The sequence below is a fragment of the Glycine max genome, chromosome 3, assembly GCF_000004515.6.
Source record: "Glycine max cultivar Williams 82 chromosome 3, Glycine_max_v4.0, whole genome shotgun sequence".
Lineage (NCBI taxonomy): Eukaryota > Viridiplantae > Streptophyta > Magnoliopsida > Fabales > Fabaceae > Glycine > Glycine max.
This window is the reverse complement of record NC_016090.4, coordinates 39,750,501-39,769,845: the sequence shown is the minus strand read 5'-3', so window position 1 is coordinate 39,769,845 and position 19,345 is coordinate 39,750,501. Positions and strand designations below refer to the sequence as shown.

The window sequence follows — 19,345 nt, the reverse complement described above, 5'->3', positions numbered from 1 at the left end:
TATTACCTTTAGTGAATTTTTCTTCTTCCATTTATGAGACACTTGAATATAAATCTTTGTTTAAAGACATCGAATTAAATATCACTCAAATAAATGACCTATTAAAACCTATAAAATCAAAGAATTATTATAAGAATCAATAATAATTGTAGTACAAGAAAATCAACAATTATAATTTTTTATATGGCTGATATTCTTACATTTTATCTTAAAATTTTATATCTATTAATTTATAAATTATTTTTTTCTACTTAAAAGTATTATTATATTTTATGTTTTGTTATATTTTATTAATTATAATATTCTCTTCGTTAAATTTAAAAAATATATTTTTACATATTTATGTTTTTAATTATTCAAAATTTAATTTTATCATGTAATATACCGATTATACTTTTTTTTGGTAACAATGCACCAATTATCATATATTAATATAGAGGAAGCTATCTTTATAAGAAGAGAAAATTCAAGCCATTCCTTAAAAAAAAAAGTCAAGCCATCTCTCCCTAATTTATTGTCACGAAATAAGTGGGCAACCAAATAAATGTATTTAAAGAACAGAGTAATATTATACAATAAGTCAATAAGGATCTATTATTTTAACTAACATTTTGTTGTAAAGTATTATTATTTATATTTGCCCCGAATGTTAGAATATATATGGAATATTAATTTTTTAAAAATATTCAATTACAATAAAAATATAAAATTGTTTTAAATATATTATTTTCTTGTTAACATATTATTTATTCAAGTGATATTAAATTTAAATCTCTAAAAGTAAGATTTTAAAATTGAGTCTTTTAAATAAAATAAATAATTGTAAAAGAAATTCACATTAATGATGATTAACTAAGTCATGAGAAACATGATAAATATTATATTAATGTCATGGTGATAAAAGATATTATTTTCTTAAAAAAGATACTTATCATTTGTAATTATCTTCATTTAAGTTTTATATTAAATTTTTTAAAAGAAAGTATGTTTATCTTTGTAGACAGTGTTAATTTTTTTATATATTGTTTATATTCTATGTCTAAATTTCAAACTTTGGTCCCTTTAATTTTTTTATTGGTTATTTTGGTCCCTATTTTTTTGGAGAATTTTGATTTCTCTATTTTAGAAAACTTTCAATTTTACTTCAATCCTCAATTTTGTATATGTTAATTTTTTATTTTTTATTTTTTATTTTAATTCATTAAATTATTTTTATGCTGAAGTTAATATGTTAAGTCTGAGGTTCAATTATAGACCAAAATCAAAGTAGTAAAATATATGTAAAATTGAATATTGGACCAAATTACAAATTTTTTGAAATAGAAAACTAAAATTATATTAAAAAAAATTGGGGTCAATTTCGTGGATGAGGTATTAAAGAAGAATAAAATTATAATTTAACCTAATTTTAAATATTATTGAAATTTAAATATTTTGCATGTTATAACTTAGGGTTATGTATTTTACTTCAATTTTTCTATAAATATTTGTTTGCTTAGAAAAAAAAAAGGAGGTTTAAATCATAGGTATTTTATAGTGGAAGTAATTTTTTTGACTCAGGTAGAATCAAAGTGATAACACTTTAGTATTTTTTGTTATCATGTTATTATTATGAAATATTCATTAAATTTTTAATAATTAATTTTTATTGAAAAACTTGACTTACTACTTTTAGTAAATTTCTCTTCTTTTATTTATGAGACTAATCTTTATTTAAGGAAATTAAGTTAAATATCACTTAAATCAACAATTTATCATGACCTAAATCAAAGGCTTATTAGTGTTTAATATGAAATATACATGAATTGCCGGTGTCAAAATAAATTTGAATGCACATATACCGTTAGCCATATGAGATTATTGTCCCTCGTCACTCTAACACATTGACTGGTCTTTTCCAAATTCTACAATTATCCGGTATATGCAATTGACAAATAATAACTTCAAATATTTTAATTGTTAAAATTTTACGATTAATGTATTCGATAGTAAGATTGCGTAGCATATTCAAGCAAAATCACGTATCAAATTAAATTCAAATGTTTTTGCATGTTTTCTCCAAAATCACGAATTAAATTAAAAATGATAAAAACTATAAACAGTTAAATAAATAGCAAAGGATAGTAATATAGTATTAGAATTATAACATGCCACATGCAGCTGCAAATTCAAAATCCCTTTCTTCGAGCATTTATTTTTATAAAAATCAATATTAGAAAATAAGTAGAATCTGGACAAATAATTGAAACATAGACTTGGTCTTTTATTTTATTTTTTTGCACTAAAAAAAGCATTTGGTCTTTTTTTAGGGGGGGGGGGGATAAGACCTGACCTAGTTAATTCATTTATATCTTAATCAAATATCATCGCCAAGTTTTTTTTTTACTTATTAATTTGGTATCTAATATATATATTTTAATACATAATAAGAAATAAATACAAAATTATTCTTTAACTTAAAGAAAAACTTACATATAATTTTATGATAAAAATTTACTAATAATTAACGTAACGATGGTAAAAATATTTAAGAATTAATATTCATTTGTTAAGTAACAAAAAGTGTTTCCTGTAAAAAGAAAGTAACTAAAAGTATTTAAGAGTATTTAATGACTTTTAACTATGCACCAGTTCAATATAGGATTTTGTGTTTTTTACAGGAACCAGTTGAATACAGGATAAAAAATATTATTAATTAAATATGTTAATAAGATTTTAACTAAATACCCAATAAATTATTATTTTTCTTTTTACATTTTTAATTATGAGAAAAAACAGTTATACTCTTGTAAAAGAGTTTTATATCATTATTTAATTACAAATCATCATATATGAATAAATAATTTTACACTATTATTTAATTATAAATAATTTTATACGTATGACCGTTAAACTCTTTAATTACTTATGATATTTAAATTATATGTGTATGGTCAAAAATAGTTCTTCTAATAATTTCAGTGTTTTTGTAATGTAAAGTTCATATAAGATTTTCAATTTAAATAATGCAAATACTATTTTATTTCACAACTCATTTGTAAATACATACTTTGGTTAAATTTCAATATTAATTTAAATATTTTCAGTTATTATATTGGAAAATAATTTTTCACCAAATAAATTAATTCAACATCGGTCAAATGTTTAAAAATTAAAAAGTTATTTCCTCGTATCATATATATATATATATATATATATATATATATATATATATAGGATTTCAAATTCAAGGTATTTTATTGTATATATTCATTAAAAAAAATTCACATAAAAAATATAATATATTTTTAATTAAGCATTTGAATCTTAAATCAAATAAATACTATTCAATTTATTAAAAATAAAATTTTAATAATGATATTAAAGATAATAAAACTTAAATCTCATATTGTAATAAAAAAAACTATCATTTGTTTAATATATATATATATATATATATATATATATATATATATATATATATATATATTCAGGTGACTGTCTAAGTGGATTTTATAGTGATGGGTAGTATTGGAGATAATCTTAAAGTTGTGTTACTGACTATTAAGAATGTCTTGAGGTTTGCGTGGGATATGGGACATAAGGACGTGGTTTGTGTATCGGATTCTCGCCATGCAATATAACTCAGGTAATCAATAATTATAGCTATAAAAATATTAGTAATACACTTTTTTGTATACCTTTTAATATACTTTTTTCGGTTAAAATTTATTAAAAAATATATGTGTAAGTTTTACATTTTTCTTATGATTTTGTAGTCGCTAATTAATTTTTATGAATAATAAAGTGTATGTTAGGAAGAATGTATTAGAGTACATATATTGTTAACATTTCTTATTCTCGAAAAAGTCAAAGAAGTGATGAATCGTTCAATTTCATGGAAGATGGATCATTGCCAGAAGACAATGAATGTGCATATTATTTGTCTAAGCTTGGCCCCAACTCTAGGGTATTATTGCAAATGACGCAGATTATCGGATGATCCTCTTCTACATCTCTTGTCTTGGCTGACACTACGAGGAATAAATTTTACGAATATAGTACTTTTTTTTTTTGTCTTTTGTCTTTATTTCTCTGTGTACCAAAATAATTGTTTTCATTATAGTATCTAATAATATTTTTGAAAATTAATTCTAAAATTATTTAAAAATTAATATACATAATTTCTATATTTAATGAAAATGAAAAAATATTAATATTTTTATGTAATCAATATTTATTTTATGTAAGTTAACTATAATATATATTAAATTCTCAAAATTTGTTTTTAATCATTTAGATGTAACTTTACCCTTGTTATATAAATAATTAAATATAATTACTAATTAAATAAAATTTAATCCTATATAAGTCTTAAGAAAAATGTCGAAGAGATATATTTGGAAAAAGAAGAAAAAGATATAAAATAATAATAAAGGTAATTACATTTTGTTCATTTGGGCCTGCATGCTTTCTCTTTCCATCTTGTGGGCTAGCCTATAATGTAAAGCTTCTGACCCAAAAATATGTGTAGAAGTGTAAAATTAAATGTTATAGAATATAATGGCGTCGCCCGGACTCGAACCGGAGACCTTCAGTGTGTTAGACTGACGTGATAACCAACTACACCACGACACCATATTGACATTATGTCACAATAAAGCTTATATAATACTTACAAACATTACTATCGCTTCTATTTGGCGTCAAGAAAAAGAAATAAATGCTCTCAATTTTTATGTGCCGAGTCCTTGTTCACTACCTAATTTTTAATTTTTTATAATTATAGGCAACCTTACCTTTTCTTTACTTAAATATTTTATATTAGTTAGATTTGTGTGGTAAGAAAATAACCAAAAGAGCTTCAGAGTATGTGTAAATGTATTAAATATCTAATATATAATAATACATATAATTATAATATGTTATGAACTTTCATATATTGCAATAAAAGAAGAATCTTGAATAACATATTAACGGTGAGATGATGAAGTAATTTATTTAAAGAGAAAAAGAGAGTATATTAATAGGTTAACTCACATAATTAATAATTATAAAGGTTATATTCAACTAGCTACCTATTATTCCATAGCTAAAATAATATTTCTTTTAATATAATGATTACACTAAAGTTAAACTTATAACCAGATTCATACTATATAATCCTCCAACACTAGGCCCACTCTAATCCAATTGAAATGGCTATAAATTTTATAATGATTTTCTCCACGAGTAATCGTTCTATAAAACTTTAAAATTCTATGTAGATTTGATGTAATTATCAAAAAGTAAGTCATTCTAAATGTCAAACACACACTACTTAACAATAAACGATAGGGTTAATACCAGCTGAAGTGCATAAGTCTTGACCCAAGACAGTTATAATCACAGCTTTTTTGCAATTCTAAAAAGTTTAGTTATAATCATAACTTTAATTGGTAGCTCATGATTACAAATAACACGAGAAAAGCATTGGCGAACTAAAGACATACTAACACCCAAAATAGAATATGGAAATTTTGTTATTCTTGTTTGGATCTACAATTTTGGCAACACTCCAGTCTTCCTACGCGTAATTAAGAAAGCAGCAAGAGCATGACAGCTGTTAAGGGTGGCTATTATATGGTCTTTGTGGCAGTGCAGCTGTGTAGGAATAATATAGGACCAGGAGTATTCAGGAATGGTATTCTGGCCTATGAAGACATGTTAGAGTTTTTTTTTTATAAATATCAGCAACAAAACATCTCATATTTGTATACGAAGGTACAAGGGGTAGCTGTACCCTAATCCCATGTACATCAGGAATCAGGATCAACATAAAAAAAACCAACACACAGGTTACATTTCATTGGTTATAATGTACTTAGAAGGCATATATATATATATATATATATATATATATATATATATATATATATATATATATATATATATATATATGTGTGTGTGTGTGTGTGTGTATTATACACACACTGATCCTCACTACAAAAAGCTGTATCGCCCACCTTGAACAAAAAACTCCAGTAGCCTTTATCCACTTCATTGCTAACTACGACATGCTAAACTTGTAACAGTTACCCCCAAAATTCCAACCTTGTTACCTCAGTGTCATAGGAACAAAATATCATCAGCAAGCATTTGTCCCTATTCCCTCATGATATGATATATTTCATGCTTCAAGTTGGAGATTATGATCAAATTAAAGTACATAAGTAAAAGACAAACATCAAACATCATCTTATAAGTCAATTTTATAAGATTTAATTAGGTCCATAACCCACATTTTGTATAAGGTTAACTATTTGTATACTTTAATTTGACCATACCAATGGTCAACATGAGATCTTTAACACTTCATGATTCACCTGTGTGAAAGAATATTCAAAAGAACAGTAGCTTTTCAACCATGCCCAAGCCAGATAAACAATTTGTTGAACTACTGTATCAAAATCAAACATCCTATTTTTGAAAATACATTCACTCCTTTGTCTCCAAATCACAGCACGCCATATGATCTTCCATTTTTCAGTCGTCAACTTGCTCCCATCATAATGCACATGCTGCATAAAATGTGTAAAAGGACTCTGACGCAGTACAGTCGTTATTTTCAGCCAGGAATAACACATAGCCCAACACTAAAAGAACCTTCAAACATGTAAGTAATATATGCTCCCCTGTATCAAGCAATTCATCATTCTTTTACCTCAAGTTTTCCTTTGTTGGTAGTATTAGCAAGAAAATCCTCCACACCACAAAGCTCACTTTTGGTGGAATTTTCAATTTCAAACTTTCAGCAAAAGTTCCATCAAGTTTGAGTCCTCCATGTAGCATTTGCCAGCACTTTATAAGCAGACTTGTCTGGAAAAAAACCCACCCCCCCCCCCCCCCAACAAACAACTATCCCCCTCTTTTCATTAAGATGACTAAAACATAATGCATCGACAATGACATGAGTGCATTCAACATATTGAAGCTTCAAAATTGAACTTTTAATATAATCGATTCAAAGTTAAATCATAGCAGAAATTTCCATTTCAATTTAATCCCTGACGACCCAACCTGTTCCACTTAACAATACTACACTTCGAGCCCGATAAAAACAGGCGCAACAACAATCACGAAAACTGCAAAATTAAACAAAAGGTATATTTGCTATGTAAAGGGTACAGCTACCAAAATTAACACAAATTTTCTCTTAAGTCGCAATTAACTAGCATATAATCAGAGTAACCATGACAATTAAGAGAACTTCAACCATTAAGATTCAAATACCAGAAACAAAATACTCTTTGTTCCATTACAATTGAAGCAAATATAACAAGAAGCCTAAAAAGCAACCATTTACAACAATAACCAATAAGCAGCTGCTACGCCGATGGAAACCCTAGAAATTAACCACCGAAACCGTAGAGAGTCCTGCCCTGCCTCTTGAGAGCATAAACAACATCCATAGCGGTAACGGTCTTTCTTCTAGCGTGCTCGGTGTAGGTAACAGCGTCGCGAATAACGTTCTCGAGGAAGATCTTGAGGACGCCACGTGTCTCCTCGTAGATGAGACCACTGATTCTCTTAACACCACCTCTGCGAGCCAAACGCCGAATTGCGGGTTTGGTGATACCCTGGATGTTGTCACGAAGCACCTTCCTGTGCCTCTTGGCTCCTCCCTTTCCCAAACCCTTGCCTCCCTTTCCACGACCCGACATCTTCGCTCGCTTCTTCTGATTCAGAATTGAGCTCTGATTTGCCACGCGGGGTTTATATAGAGCCAACTTTTTGTTTTTCGTCTACCCAATGGGAAGAGCAGCGTCAGTCGTTGATTCTGATCTAATCCACCGTTTATGATTGCGATCCGCGTCGTATTCCTTTCTTTCTGCGCCACCGTTGATCGTGGGAGATGGACGGCTTTTTTTCTTTTATGGTTTTATGCTTCAATATCCTCTTTATTTGCGGATCGATGACGTGGATTTCATTTTGGACTCGGCGATATCTAATTGATCAACTATTAATGATTGGCTTCGTTTATTTAAACATGAAAATAATGCAACTACTAAGGGCCTATTCGTTTGGAAGAGAAGTCACAGACACTGGGTCAAAAAAATTTAAATTTCAGCTTTAACTTCACATTTTTATATTCTATTTTAATTTTAAATTTTTTTTTCTATCCTATCAAACTGTAACTAAACATCTATATATACAATTTTTAAATAAAAGTCGATTTAGTTTTAAAATATCTAATTATAATTGTAATATTTCAACGCATAAAATTAAATAAAGTTGTAAAAATAAAACAACATTTTAAATCCATATGACTTGGACAATCAAGAAACAACTCACCTCATTACATAATAAAAACATTCTTATTTGGTTTGGAAAACTTTTATTGACCTTTTCATGTCTGACGCATAAAGAGATAAATGTAAATGTTAATTGTTAACAACAAGAAGTATAACTGATCAATTGATTGAGTAGTATGTGATTTATTGTAAAAATTTTAATATTTGAATTAAATGCATATTGATAAAAAAAAATAATGATAATACTAATTCACCTTACAATTTAGGGTTACATGGTATATAATCTCAAATCGATTTATTCAAAAAAAAAAATCATTGAGACAAATTTATAATACAAGGACAACCAAAGCTGTGTGTTGTTTATTTTCTCATGTGTTTTGCCTTAAAAACTCATTTACAAAACAATTTCACATTGTTAAATAATCAATTTCTAATTTAAAATTCACTAAGCATAGGTCTCTTATCTTTATGTTCCTATATCAACCCTAACTTCAATTCTAATTTAAACATTTATTAGCTCGGTATGTGCTTCCTCCTCTTTGTTGGAATATTGGTTTCCCCTGGAAAAGGGTTTTCTCTTAGGGCCTACTTTAGCTTAACTCCCTTTAGAGGTAATTAATAGGGACATCTGAATGAGGTTGTAAAAGAGGAACAAGATAAAGTTAATCAACTTAAAGACTAAATTCGCATTTGGGGAGTTAGATTTGGTGGCAAGAAAACATTGGAGAATCATTCCTGTTAGGTTGTTGGTTGCAAGAAATAAACATAAAGTTAGTAAATTAGCAATATTTTACAAAATGACATAACATATGGAGATTTATCTAGTTTCTCACAGGAATCATATATTATATCCTAGCATTTGAAAATGTGACCGAATTTTGTCATCGCTTTCAATAAAAGGACTTTAAGCTTCACCTCAAGTGTGAATAAGTTAGAGTTGTACGTAGTCAAATTATATAATGTAATACATAATGGTTAATGTTTCAATAGATGCAAAATAAAGGTCCAACTTCGAGAGTTGTGATACCAATCCAGAAAGTGTTACCAAAAAGATAAATTTATAGAATTCCTTCTCGGCATGACAACGGGGTCCGAACCCGTGGGGCCCACCCCAGACCCCTTTGATTCTGATAGGGAAAACCTGAATTGATCGGGGTCAAGTTCGAATTTTTCTCAATAGTCAAAGTCGGGTTCGGGGTCGGGAATGAGATTATTAATACTCGCCCCCAAATTCATCCCGTTAATAATTAATTTACAAAAATATCATTACATACATATAACACATTAAAACATGAAACTATTAGATTGAATTTTATGTCAATATTGGATTGGATTTTATGTTATCATGTAAAATTTAAAAATATGTTGTGGTTGTTATTTAAAATTATATTATTCATTTTATGAAAAATTATATTTTATAATAAAATTTTATAAATATGTTGGGGGGCGAGGCGGGGCGGGGAAAACCCGACCCCATCGGGGATGGGGGATAAATATACACCCCCATTGGGTTTCGGGGGTGGGGACAAAGAAGGAAATGGGGAGTCGGGGACAGGGGTGGGGTAAGCAAAACCCGACCCCGACCCACCCCGTTGTCATGCCTAACTCCTTCATGAAATAAACCTTTTTTCTTTTGTATGAGCTAATATGAGACAACATGTTTTTCTTCCATGTATATCCTTCAAGTCGAATCAAACTTTTTTGTCTTCTACTCCAAGTTTTTTAAGTACCTAAAAGAGGTTGAGGAAATGAAGTGAAGACGAACTTCAACCAGGATACTAGCTCAACAATTGAAAACCTCTCACCAAAGCCTAACCATTAGGGTGCATGTAGGAAAAAGGTAAAAGCGAAACGCCCAAAGAAGGAATGATGACCATAGTGGTGACATAGCGAAGATTGAGATGTTTTGAACACAAGTCTTTCTCTTGGATCTAAAGAACGAATGAGAGAGTCTAAATCATGCAACATCAACACCATTATACACCACTGCTACCTTCATTATCACTCATTTGTTCTCCCCTGTCATGAACCGAAATTTGCATAACCACTGTCACCAAATCCACACGCTGTCACCTGTAAACCCATGTTTGCCTGATTGCCATCCTAACACACTCCCTTTTTTTTTTCTTTTGATTTTCTGTTGGCAATCATCTTTTTCTATGCAGATTCAAACATTCATAAAAATAATAATTAAAACTATACTCTCTACATTTTATTGTTTGATTCCTTGCTGGGGGAGAAGGATGTGTTGCTGGTGTTTGTGTATTGATTGAGTTTTTGTGTGGAAAAACCACACAATGGCGGCTAAAAGTCACTAACATTGTAAATTATTATTCCAAACAATTTAAGCCAACAAAATTACTGATATTTCTAACAAAAAATAAAAAAAAATACTAAAATAAAACTTTAAAAAACACAAAGGACTAGAATAAAAAAATTAAATTTAATATACTAAAATAAAAAAATGAAAAATATAATGGATCAAAAGTATTATCTAGCAAGACTATTATTATTATAAGACTTAAATATGTTTTTAATCATTTAAATATGAATAATTAATTTTTAGTGCTTAAAAAATTGTTTGTATTAGTCTGTTAATTTTTCAAAAAACTACCAAAACAAAAAAATATTATTAAATTATCACAAATCATATTTTGATGATGTAAAATAATTAAAAATTATGACACCATTAATACAAAAGATGAGAGAGATTAAAAGTAGCTTTTAAAAAATTTGAAAGACTAATAAAAATATATTTTTTTAAATACTAAAAAACAATCAGCCAAATTTAAAAGAATAAAATGGTATTTAAACCTTATTATCTAAATTTGGGAAATAGAGATGGGCAAAATGGTCAACTAAGTAAACACTATTCTGCTTCTTATTTGTGTTGGAGGGACTGTGGGGGAACACCGCAGCGAGACCTAGGAAGCACGACAACAACACTCATCAGAGGGAAAAGTCACGCCCACTGCCACCGCGTCCAAAGGTAACCACACCACTCTCAATTTCGTCTCTGATTTCCTTCCTTTCGCTCACGGATCAGATCGTTCCCCAATTTCCGCTTTCCATCAGTGATTTCTTAGCTTCATTTTGTTCAACTTCACCAATTTACCCTGCCAATACCAATTGTGCGTTTTCGTAGATGCTGCACTTTTTCCTTGATATGCATCTTTATAAGATTTCAGATCGGGGCTTACTGTTAATGTTTATATATAAATCTATAATCTATAATGTCGATATGATTTGAATTAGTCGGGTCTATAGGATATGGGATCAAAATTGAACCATCCGATTTGTATTAGTCATGTTTATTTTATGCTCTGTCATGACAGAATCAAAATTTGGAGGGTAATAGGATAAAATGTTAGATTTGATGTCTATGTCGTGAATTCATTTTGTGATATCCCAAACCAAGTTGTTGACATGTGTTGATTTTTGTTGACTCTGATGTGGCAGATGATCGATGATCAAGATCTGGGTTTCTTTGCCAATTTTCTTGGCGTCTTCATCTTTGTACTAGTGATCGCGTATCATTTTGTCATGGCTGACCCAAAGTTCGAAGGAAACTAGTAATGCTTTTAAGTTTAAGATGTAATTTTGTGTTGTAGACTTGGGAATGTGAACGTTAGCTTACTAAAACTTCCATAAACATCAAAGGAGCATAACATTTCAATTTTTGCTATACTTATGCGTGCTCCCTTAAGTTATTTTTTGCTGTTAAGGAGTGTTTGTTGGTAAACTAATGAAAATACTGGATTTTCTTTAAGATTAGAGGATTTTGCTTGATGATGTGCTACTATATTTTGTGCAATCATCATATGAGCAATATAGTATAGTGTAGTATCTATTTTTTTGAAATTTCAAATTAAACCTTCCTTCCGTATTGACTTTTACATTGTGTGCATATCATATGTGCATTCAATTAAAGCTTTCCCCCTTAAGATGTTTGCCATGGATGCTACTTGATGTGCTTTGTAGATTAGGTAATTTCTTTACTTAAGAATTGGTTGGTACTGCATCAAGTATTGGATTTTCTTTTTGGGTGCTTCAAACACCAGTTGTTGGAGATGGATCTTCTTTTTATTAGCTGGATGATTTTATACAAATATATACACATTCTTGGTTAATTTGTAGGGCTAAGCCTCTTCTTAAGGTCACCTCCAAGTCATGGTGCTAGGTTTACTGTGAACACGGAACTTGATCTTTACTATAAATTTACTTGTGATTTGTTTGACTTGAGGGATTCTCCCACATAAGTAGTTCTTTTACTTCACTCTGAATCTTCATTGTTTCTCTCATCAAGTTATTAGTACAGAATCCCAAGCAGCTGTAATGGAAAAGCATTTGACTTTTAAGCATCTCCTCATCTATATTGGTATGAGTTTTGTTAGCCATCTCCTCTAGATGTTTGAGAAAAGAGCCTGTAATGCTATCAACAACTTCATCTCCACTCCAGACCCTAAGTGCTTCTGCATTGGGATGTTCTTGTGCCTCGATATCACAAGGAATATTCCTATTCAACTCATTTGCAAGTTTCCCGGGAATCTTTTTCCTTGTTATCTCTTCAAGGTGTTCCAATGTGGGGCTAACTTTGTTTTTAAAAATCCTCACATTCTTGTTTACTCCATCATGGAGATCCACCCCAAATGCTCCGTTTTTCTGTGACAATAGCATGATATTTTCCATTGAGTATGCCACAAAAAGTAAGAGATCTGCCATCTTTGATAGTGATTCCAGCATCTTTCTGTAGCAGGCATTATGAAATGGAATGAACCAGAAATTTGGCTCCAATTCAGCCTCTGCTGTGAACTCTTCTAATTGGCACACTAGAGATTTCAGCTTTTTCTGTCCTTCTCTCAATTCTTGACAGCTTGAAAATGGCATCTCTCTTTTGGTAGGAGTAATGATGGCAATCTGGCCAATGCAATCATGAAGTGATCTCAAGCATTGAGAAAGTTCAGATTTTGCTAGAGTTGCAGCTCTGCAGGGATTAAAAATAATCTCTACAATAACAAAGCAAAGGAGGCCTATTGTGGCCTCGACCATTCTAGCAAGTGCAAATTGACTAGGAGGATCATTGTGCTTCATACCAACTACTAACAAGGCCCCTGTAACTGCTGCAATCCCACCAGCTTGCCCATACATTCTACTATACTTAAGAAAAGAAGAGAAAAAGATCCATGGTAAAAGAGGTAAGAAACTGAAATCCACAATTTTTTTGAAAACGAAGCAGCATAGGATCCCATAGATTGATCCCATTGCTGTTCCTTGTCCTCGTGCATTTGCAAGAGAAAATGTTGGATGCCGTCCAGGCACGAAACACAAGGCAATTAAGAGTCCCGCCCAGTATCCATTTTCCTTGTTATATGTTAAACCTAAAAACACAGCGAGGCCTAATGAAAGTGAGGACTTGAATGCAAAAGCCAAGTTGTGGTTGTTGGGAATCAAGTTCATGACAACCTCTCTGGTCTTTCTGGCGCTCCATTTGAAATCACCTCTTTTCTGAGTTTTTCCCAGCACGTGGTCAGTTTTCTTTGCAATGGGTGAGTCATATAGGAGAAGATGCACACAGTATAAAAAAAACGAGGTTGGGAGATCTTTATAGGCTATAGAGAGGTTTTTGGTCAAAATTTCTTTTTTCATATCTGAAGTTATGGTTGCATCAAAAGAATCAAAGCACTTGGCTTGCTGACCTAAGACTTTGCTGAAGTGTCCTCTGCAATTGAGCAAGACACCTCTGAGCTCCTCATCAATGACCCCAACAGGAAAAGAGGTACAAGTTGATAGGGCAATATCCGTAGCTCTTATTGTTAACTCCAAGTGTTGCAGTTCATCTTCTGGGTCAATCCAATGGGAGTTGAAAATTCTTGTTTGTGGCCATTCCCAATGCATGCCATCCTGTTTGATGAAAAAACCCAGACCAAACATTTAGCTCATTTCCAATTCGTAGGAAATTAATGATACTGCTGCCGCAGGTTCAGTGTGAAATGCCATGATTTAGACTTAGCTTACCTGTTTACTTCTAATAATCTGGAGAAGCTTGGCTCCTGTTGTGGAGAGGGACTTGGCTTGAGCGATGAAACCAACTGCAGTTGAGTTGTCCGAGGCAGAGATGGCCTCTATGTTGCAATCGAACCTCTCACAAGTATTCTTAGCGTATAGTCGATAGAACTTCCTTGTCTGAAAGTGAGTTAACCCGACTATGTAGTGAGCGTAATTAATGATAAAATTTCTCATTCAATCATTGAAAGCTATCTTCCTTACATGTGTAGCAGCAAACTAATTTTTCTTAACTTTCTATCCCTTTCAATATACTTTGTTTTATTTTTTTTTCTTTGAATTAAATTTTAATCATGTTTTTAAAAAATATCAATAACTATAATAACATTATACTATAATTTTAAATATAATTTATATATTTTATTTATCATAAAATTTAATTGTATTGTAATTTATATACCTAAAAATATTTATTATTAATTTTATTTATGTTTTAATCAATATTTATTATACATTACGTAAAACAAAATATTAGTTTATTTTAAGTAACATACTTGGAAGTTATTTCTAATTTATTGATATATAAATAAACTCGTTGAGAAAAGAAGGGCAAAAGCGAGAATATCTAAAAGAATCATTGACTTTTATTGTTATTCCTTCAGGTTTATATAATGCGGTTGAACGTGAGCCAGTCAAACGCTGGACAGGCCAATGAGGCCATACTCGGCAAAAATGCAAAATTCCCTTTTCTCTCTCCATCTCACGAGTCACGAGCACAAGTATCATATGTGCAAATTGCTTTAAGAACTAATTCTGATTTTCTCACATTTTCCCCTTACAATTTTTTTTTGTTACATTCCCCTTACAATTTATCTATATTACTCTATCTTTTTATTTATTTACTTTTTTAATGATATTATCCGTTACCTTTTGTTTCTTCTTTTCAATCTCTTTCATCCGTACACTCATCTCAAAATTAAAAAGTAGCGTGAGCAATGGCGTATCCAAAGCTTTTTCCTTTTTTAATATTATAAACATATGTTTATATAATTATTAAAAGAGTAAAAGCTTAAACAATTTTTTGATAAATTTAGCATAAGACACATTGGTTCTTAAAATCATAAATATATTTTATATTAATTCCTTTTGCCGATGCACATTAATAGTCTTTGAAAATATATTAGTAATTTTATGGAACTAAATCATTTTTTATATTTTTAAAAATTAAGGTGTTTGTTCTCATTTTTTTTCAAGAATTAAATTGGCTTTTAACTTTTGTTAAAAGAACTATTTTTACATTAACTCCTTTTACATAATAGGAAAAAATATTTACAAGATTTTTTATTCTTCCAATTTTATTCTTCTTGAGTTTCGCGAGAGGATCTTAGATTTTCAACCGTTCATGTGTTTCTCGTGATGAAACTAAACGATGGACAGAAAGAACCAAATGTCTCTCCATTACGTACATGTACCCAAAACAAACACTATAAGACAGAGTTTGTAAAGATATTTATAAACTGGAATAAAGCCTGAAAAAAAATACAGATTGGCTGTAACATTAACATTTTTTTAACGAGTACGACAAGACACTTTGAAAAAAAATCGAAAGTGTCAAAAAATATCTATCATAAAATAAAAAAAATAATTAACACCAAAAGTTAATGAGTACGACTGCGACCTGGCACGTTTATACATAATCTATTTCTTTTAGGAAAGTTAAAAAGTAAAACAAAAATTGATTGATTAGCACATAGTAATTTATAAACCAATCTAAAAAAATTAAAAACGAGTCCAAAAAAACAATCTATAAAAAAACAATAACAAATTTGTAAGCTAATTAGTTAGTGGGATGGTCAGTTGTTGGTTACAGTTAAACTGCTTCTGCTTTTCTAACAAATATATTGAGTAAAATATGTTTTAAGTTTATTACTATTTTGTTAAGATTAGTCTTAATTAATTTCTATACTTTAAATTATTTTAGTTTTCATATTTTTTATATAGTCTGTGAATTTCATCTTTCTTTATAAAACTTAAGATACAGATGAAAGAAGAGATTCACTTATTATAAAAAAATAAGTACACCAAAATCATTGTTTAGATTTTATCCAAATATATACCATGGAATATTCATGCTCTGCAACACATTTAATAAAATATTTTATTATTGCTTAAAAATTATTGAAATTATAAAATTATAAAAGAGAATTATTAAAAGAAATGTGTGGGTTACGTAATTTTTGTAGTTTTTAATAAATTTTAATTAAAAAAAGAAAAAGATGAAATATATATTATCATTCAATCATAAATTATTATATATGACAAGTTTTTATTATCACCAAATATTACTATGAAATATTTATCAATTTTATTGATGATGAATTTTTAATAAAAAATCTATATGATCATTCTAACTGGATTTGAATCATTTTTTTACATCTATAAGATTCAAACTCAATACCATGAATACTTAAAAAGATTGAACCTAATTTCACTTCAACTAATAATTTATTAATTTCAACTAATAATTTATTAATTTATATGTGATAATTTTATTAACTTTTATCGTAATTTCTTTTTAAAAAATAAGTAAAGAATAATTTATATTTAAATAACAATATAAAATTATTTTGTGCTATTACTATATAGTCATTAAATTAGAAAAAAAATATGTTTAAAAAATTTGATATTTAAACATCTCTTTCTTTTGAATAGCTAATCATCACCTTTCAATATTTCTTTCTATATTTCTTCTAGTCACATTAATATATCTTTCATGAGATTGTAATTTTGTTTTTCTTGCCTTGTTTTCTCTCCGTTACCAAAAAAATATCACCTATGATTATATATATATTGTTTTCCTTTCTCTAGCTTTCAATTAGCATTTGGGGTGTATTCTAGAATTTGAGTTTATATTTTTTTTTATCAAGCAATGTCACTTATTATTAAATCAAGTGAATCTTATAATTCCAAAAAATGAAATATTATGTAACTTTGAGGGGTTATAACAATTTTCAAGTTGTATAGGATGATTTGAAGATAAAAAGTAAAGTATTACCTCATAGTGGGCTAGGCGAGGAAATGGAAGCAACATGGCGAGGACAGCAGCGACACCTCCAAAGGCTGTAGAGCACACCACATGAACTGGGTGAACGGCCACCCCGGTCCGTCCACCATCCACCACCGTGCTAACAAAAACATTCACAAGCTGTCCAAATGCAAGTTGCTTAGTGACCAAGTGCGTCGACTCCGGCAACCCAACGACGAACGCCGAAGCCGCCATGGCCAGCGCAGCAACGCAGCTGTTAAACCTGTGAGGCCCTATGAGCTGCAAACTAAGCAAAGAAAGCATCATGACCTGAATATTCGAACAAACGACGTGCCAGAAACCTCGTACAGTGTCCCCGAGTGTCGCGTCCGACACTACGAGGACGGTTGTGACGTACATGAAGGAGGGGAACTCGAGGTAGCGGCGGAGAGGGGCGGGGCCGTAAAGGGAGGTGCAACCTGCGACGGTGCATGCTAAGGTGGTTCGTAGGGCAGAGCCTAAACGACCACGCCACATCTCTGATCGTGCGGTTGTAATTGAGGATGTTTTTGACATGGGTGGGGAATACTGAAGAGGAGGTAATTTGATGGATAGAAGAAAAAAAGTTATTGATTGTGGGTAATTTGAAGAGTGCATCTCTTTTCCTTTTAAATGGCAGAAGAATAGACGCAACAGTTGCACTCTTGCGCAATAAGGCCAAGAGGAGAGGACGATCCCATGCTTTCGTCACTTGCCATGACTTGGTTTTTTCACCCAAAAAATGCTACTATATTTTATTTTTCAAATCTATCAAATAGCATTTTCTTCTTCCCATCACAATTAAGTTTAAGAACAAAAAATCAATTTCAAATTAAGTAATATTTTATTATTTATATTTATATTTTTGCTAATTTAATGATAAATTATAAAAAATACAAATAAATTAACAATAATAAAATTATTATATTCTTTTATCTATTTATTAACTTTTCTTTATTTGATGGATATGTACGTGTAGTGTGTAACTAAAAGGTTTAGGTCGACATCCCAAGTATTTTATTACTTTAAGACAAATTTATACCCATATTATCGACTTAACAAGTTTTTAGTGGATTTTATTTTCCTACTTGATTGATACACACCCCAATTTGCAGGGGTAATCATTCTTGATTATTTTATTCTTTATTTAATTTCTATTTTAATTCTTAATAATTTTTACGGTAGTGTTTCTCTTTCTTGTATGCGAGTTACATCTCCATGAGAAAACCTTGTTTCCATGAATCCAAAGATCAAATTATGCAAATAAATTTCTACAAATATACTATTTTAATAAATTTAAAACCAAAATAACCCGTTATATATTTCAGTTAAAAAAATGATATAAATAAATAGTAATATTTTTTAATCGATTTTTATATTTACAAAAAAATCTCTTTTCATTTTTATATTTATAAACATCCTCTTTTTTAGTCATATACATGTCTTTTTAATTCTTTTTATTTTTGCTTATATCATTTTAAAATAATATGTGCATGAACTAAAAAAAGATTAAAAATATTATATATTGTGACCGAAGAATCCGTTTTAAAATATATAGACTAATAATAATATTTTTTATAACTTAAGAATCAAACGAATTTTTTAACAATTCTTTTTAATTTAATCTATCCAACACTACAAACATCTTGTTAACACTTGTCATTTTTTTCTTCTTTTTTTTCTCTTCTCTTTATATCATACTAGTAGGGAAACTAGCACTCTGTTGCTTGTCAATTTGTATTTCTTATTTTTTTAGAGCCAGATTTAGTTGAGTTTTTTGATTAAAAAAATTAAAGAATATAAGTAATTGTTTTGACAAGGTGATTTTCAGAATCAATTGAAAGATAAAATAGTCTAAAAATATGTACATAAGCTGAGGAGTATCCCTTACTATTGATATAGGTTACCCATCACTTTTGTATTTCTTTTTGTTTCTTATTTTACTAGATATTTGCTAGCATAGAAGTGTTCATATATCATTTGTCGTGTGTGTATATATATATAT

General features: G+C 29.7%; 2 protein-coding genes, 1 non-coding gene and 1 pseudogene across 3 annotated transcripts; 1 reads left to right on the top strand and 3 right to left on the bottom strand.

Annotated features, from left to right (window-relative positions):
• Window positions 1–4,543: 4,543 nt before the first annotated feature.
• On the bottom strand, window positions 4,544–4,617 carry TRNAV-AAC (transfer RNA valine (anticodon AAC)). The gene has a single exon. It is a non-coding gene; the product is annotated as a tRNA-Val (tRNA).
• A 2,601-nt stretch (window positions 4,618–7,218) lies between these two features.
• Window positions 7,219–7,930, bottom strand: LOC100800769 (histone H4). The gene has a single exon (XM_003521287.4). The coding sequence runs from the start codon at window positions 7,680–7,682 to the stop codon at window positions 7,371–7,373; it is 312 nt and encodes a 103-aa protein (XP_003521335.1). The 5' UTR covers window positions 7,683–7,930; the 3' UTR covers window positions 7,219–7,370.
• Window positions 7,931–11,138: 3,208 nt separating this feature from the next.
• Window positions 11,139–12,042, top strand: LOC100798116 (dolichyl-diphosphooligosaccharide--protein glycosyltransferase subunit 4A). Its single transcript, XM_006576919.4, has 2 exons — window positions 11,139–11,262; window positions 11,733–12,042. The coding sequence occupies exon 2, from the start codon at window positions 11,733–11,735 to the stop codon at window positions 11,844–11,846; it is 114 nt and encodes a 37-aa protein (XP_006576982.1). The 5' UTR covers window positions 11,139–11,262; the 3' UTR covers window positions 11,847–12,042.
• Window positions 12,043–12,455: 413 nt separating this feature from the next.
• Window positions 12,456–18,025, bottom strand: LOC100797587 (uncharacterized; annotated as a pseudogene).
• Between the last annotated feature and the right edge of the window lie 1,320 nt (window positions 18,026–19,345).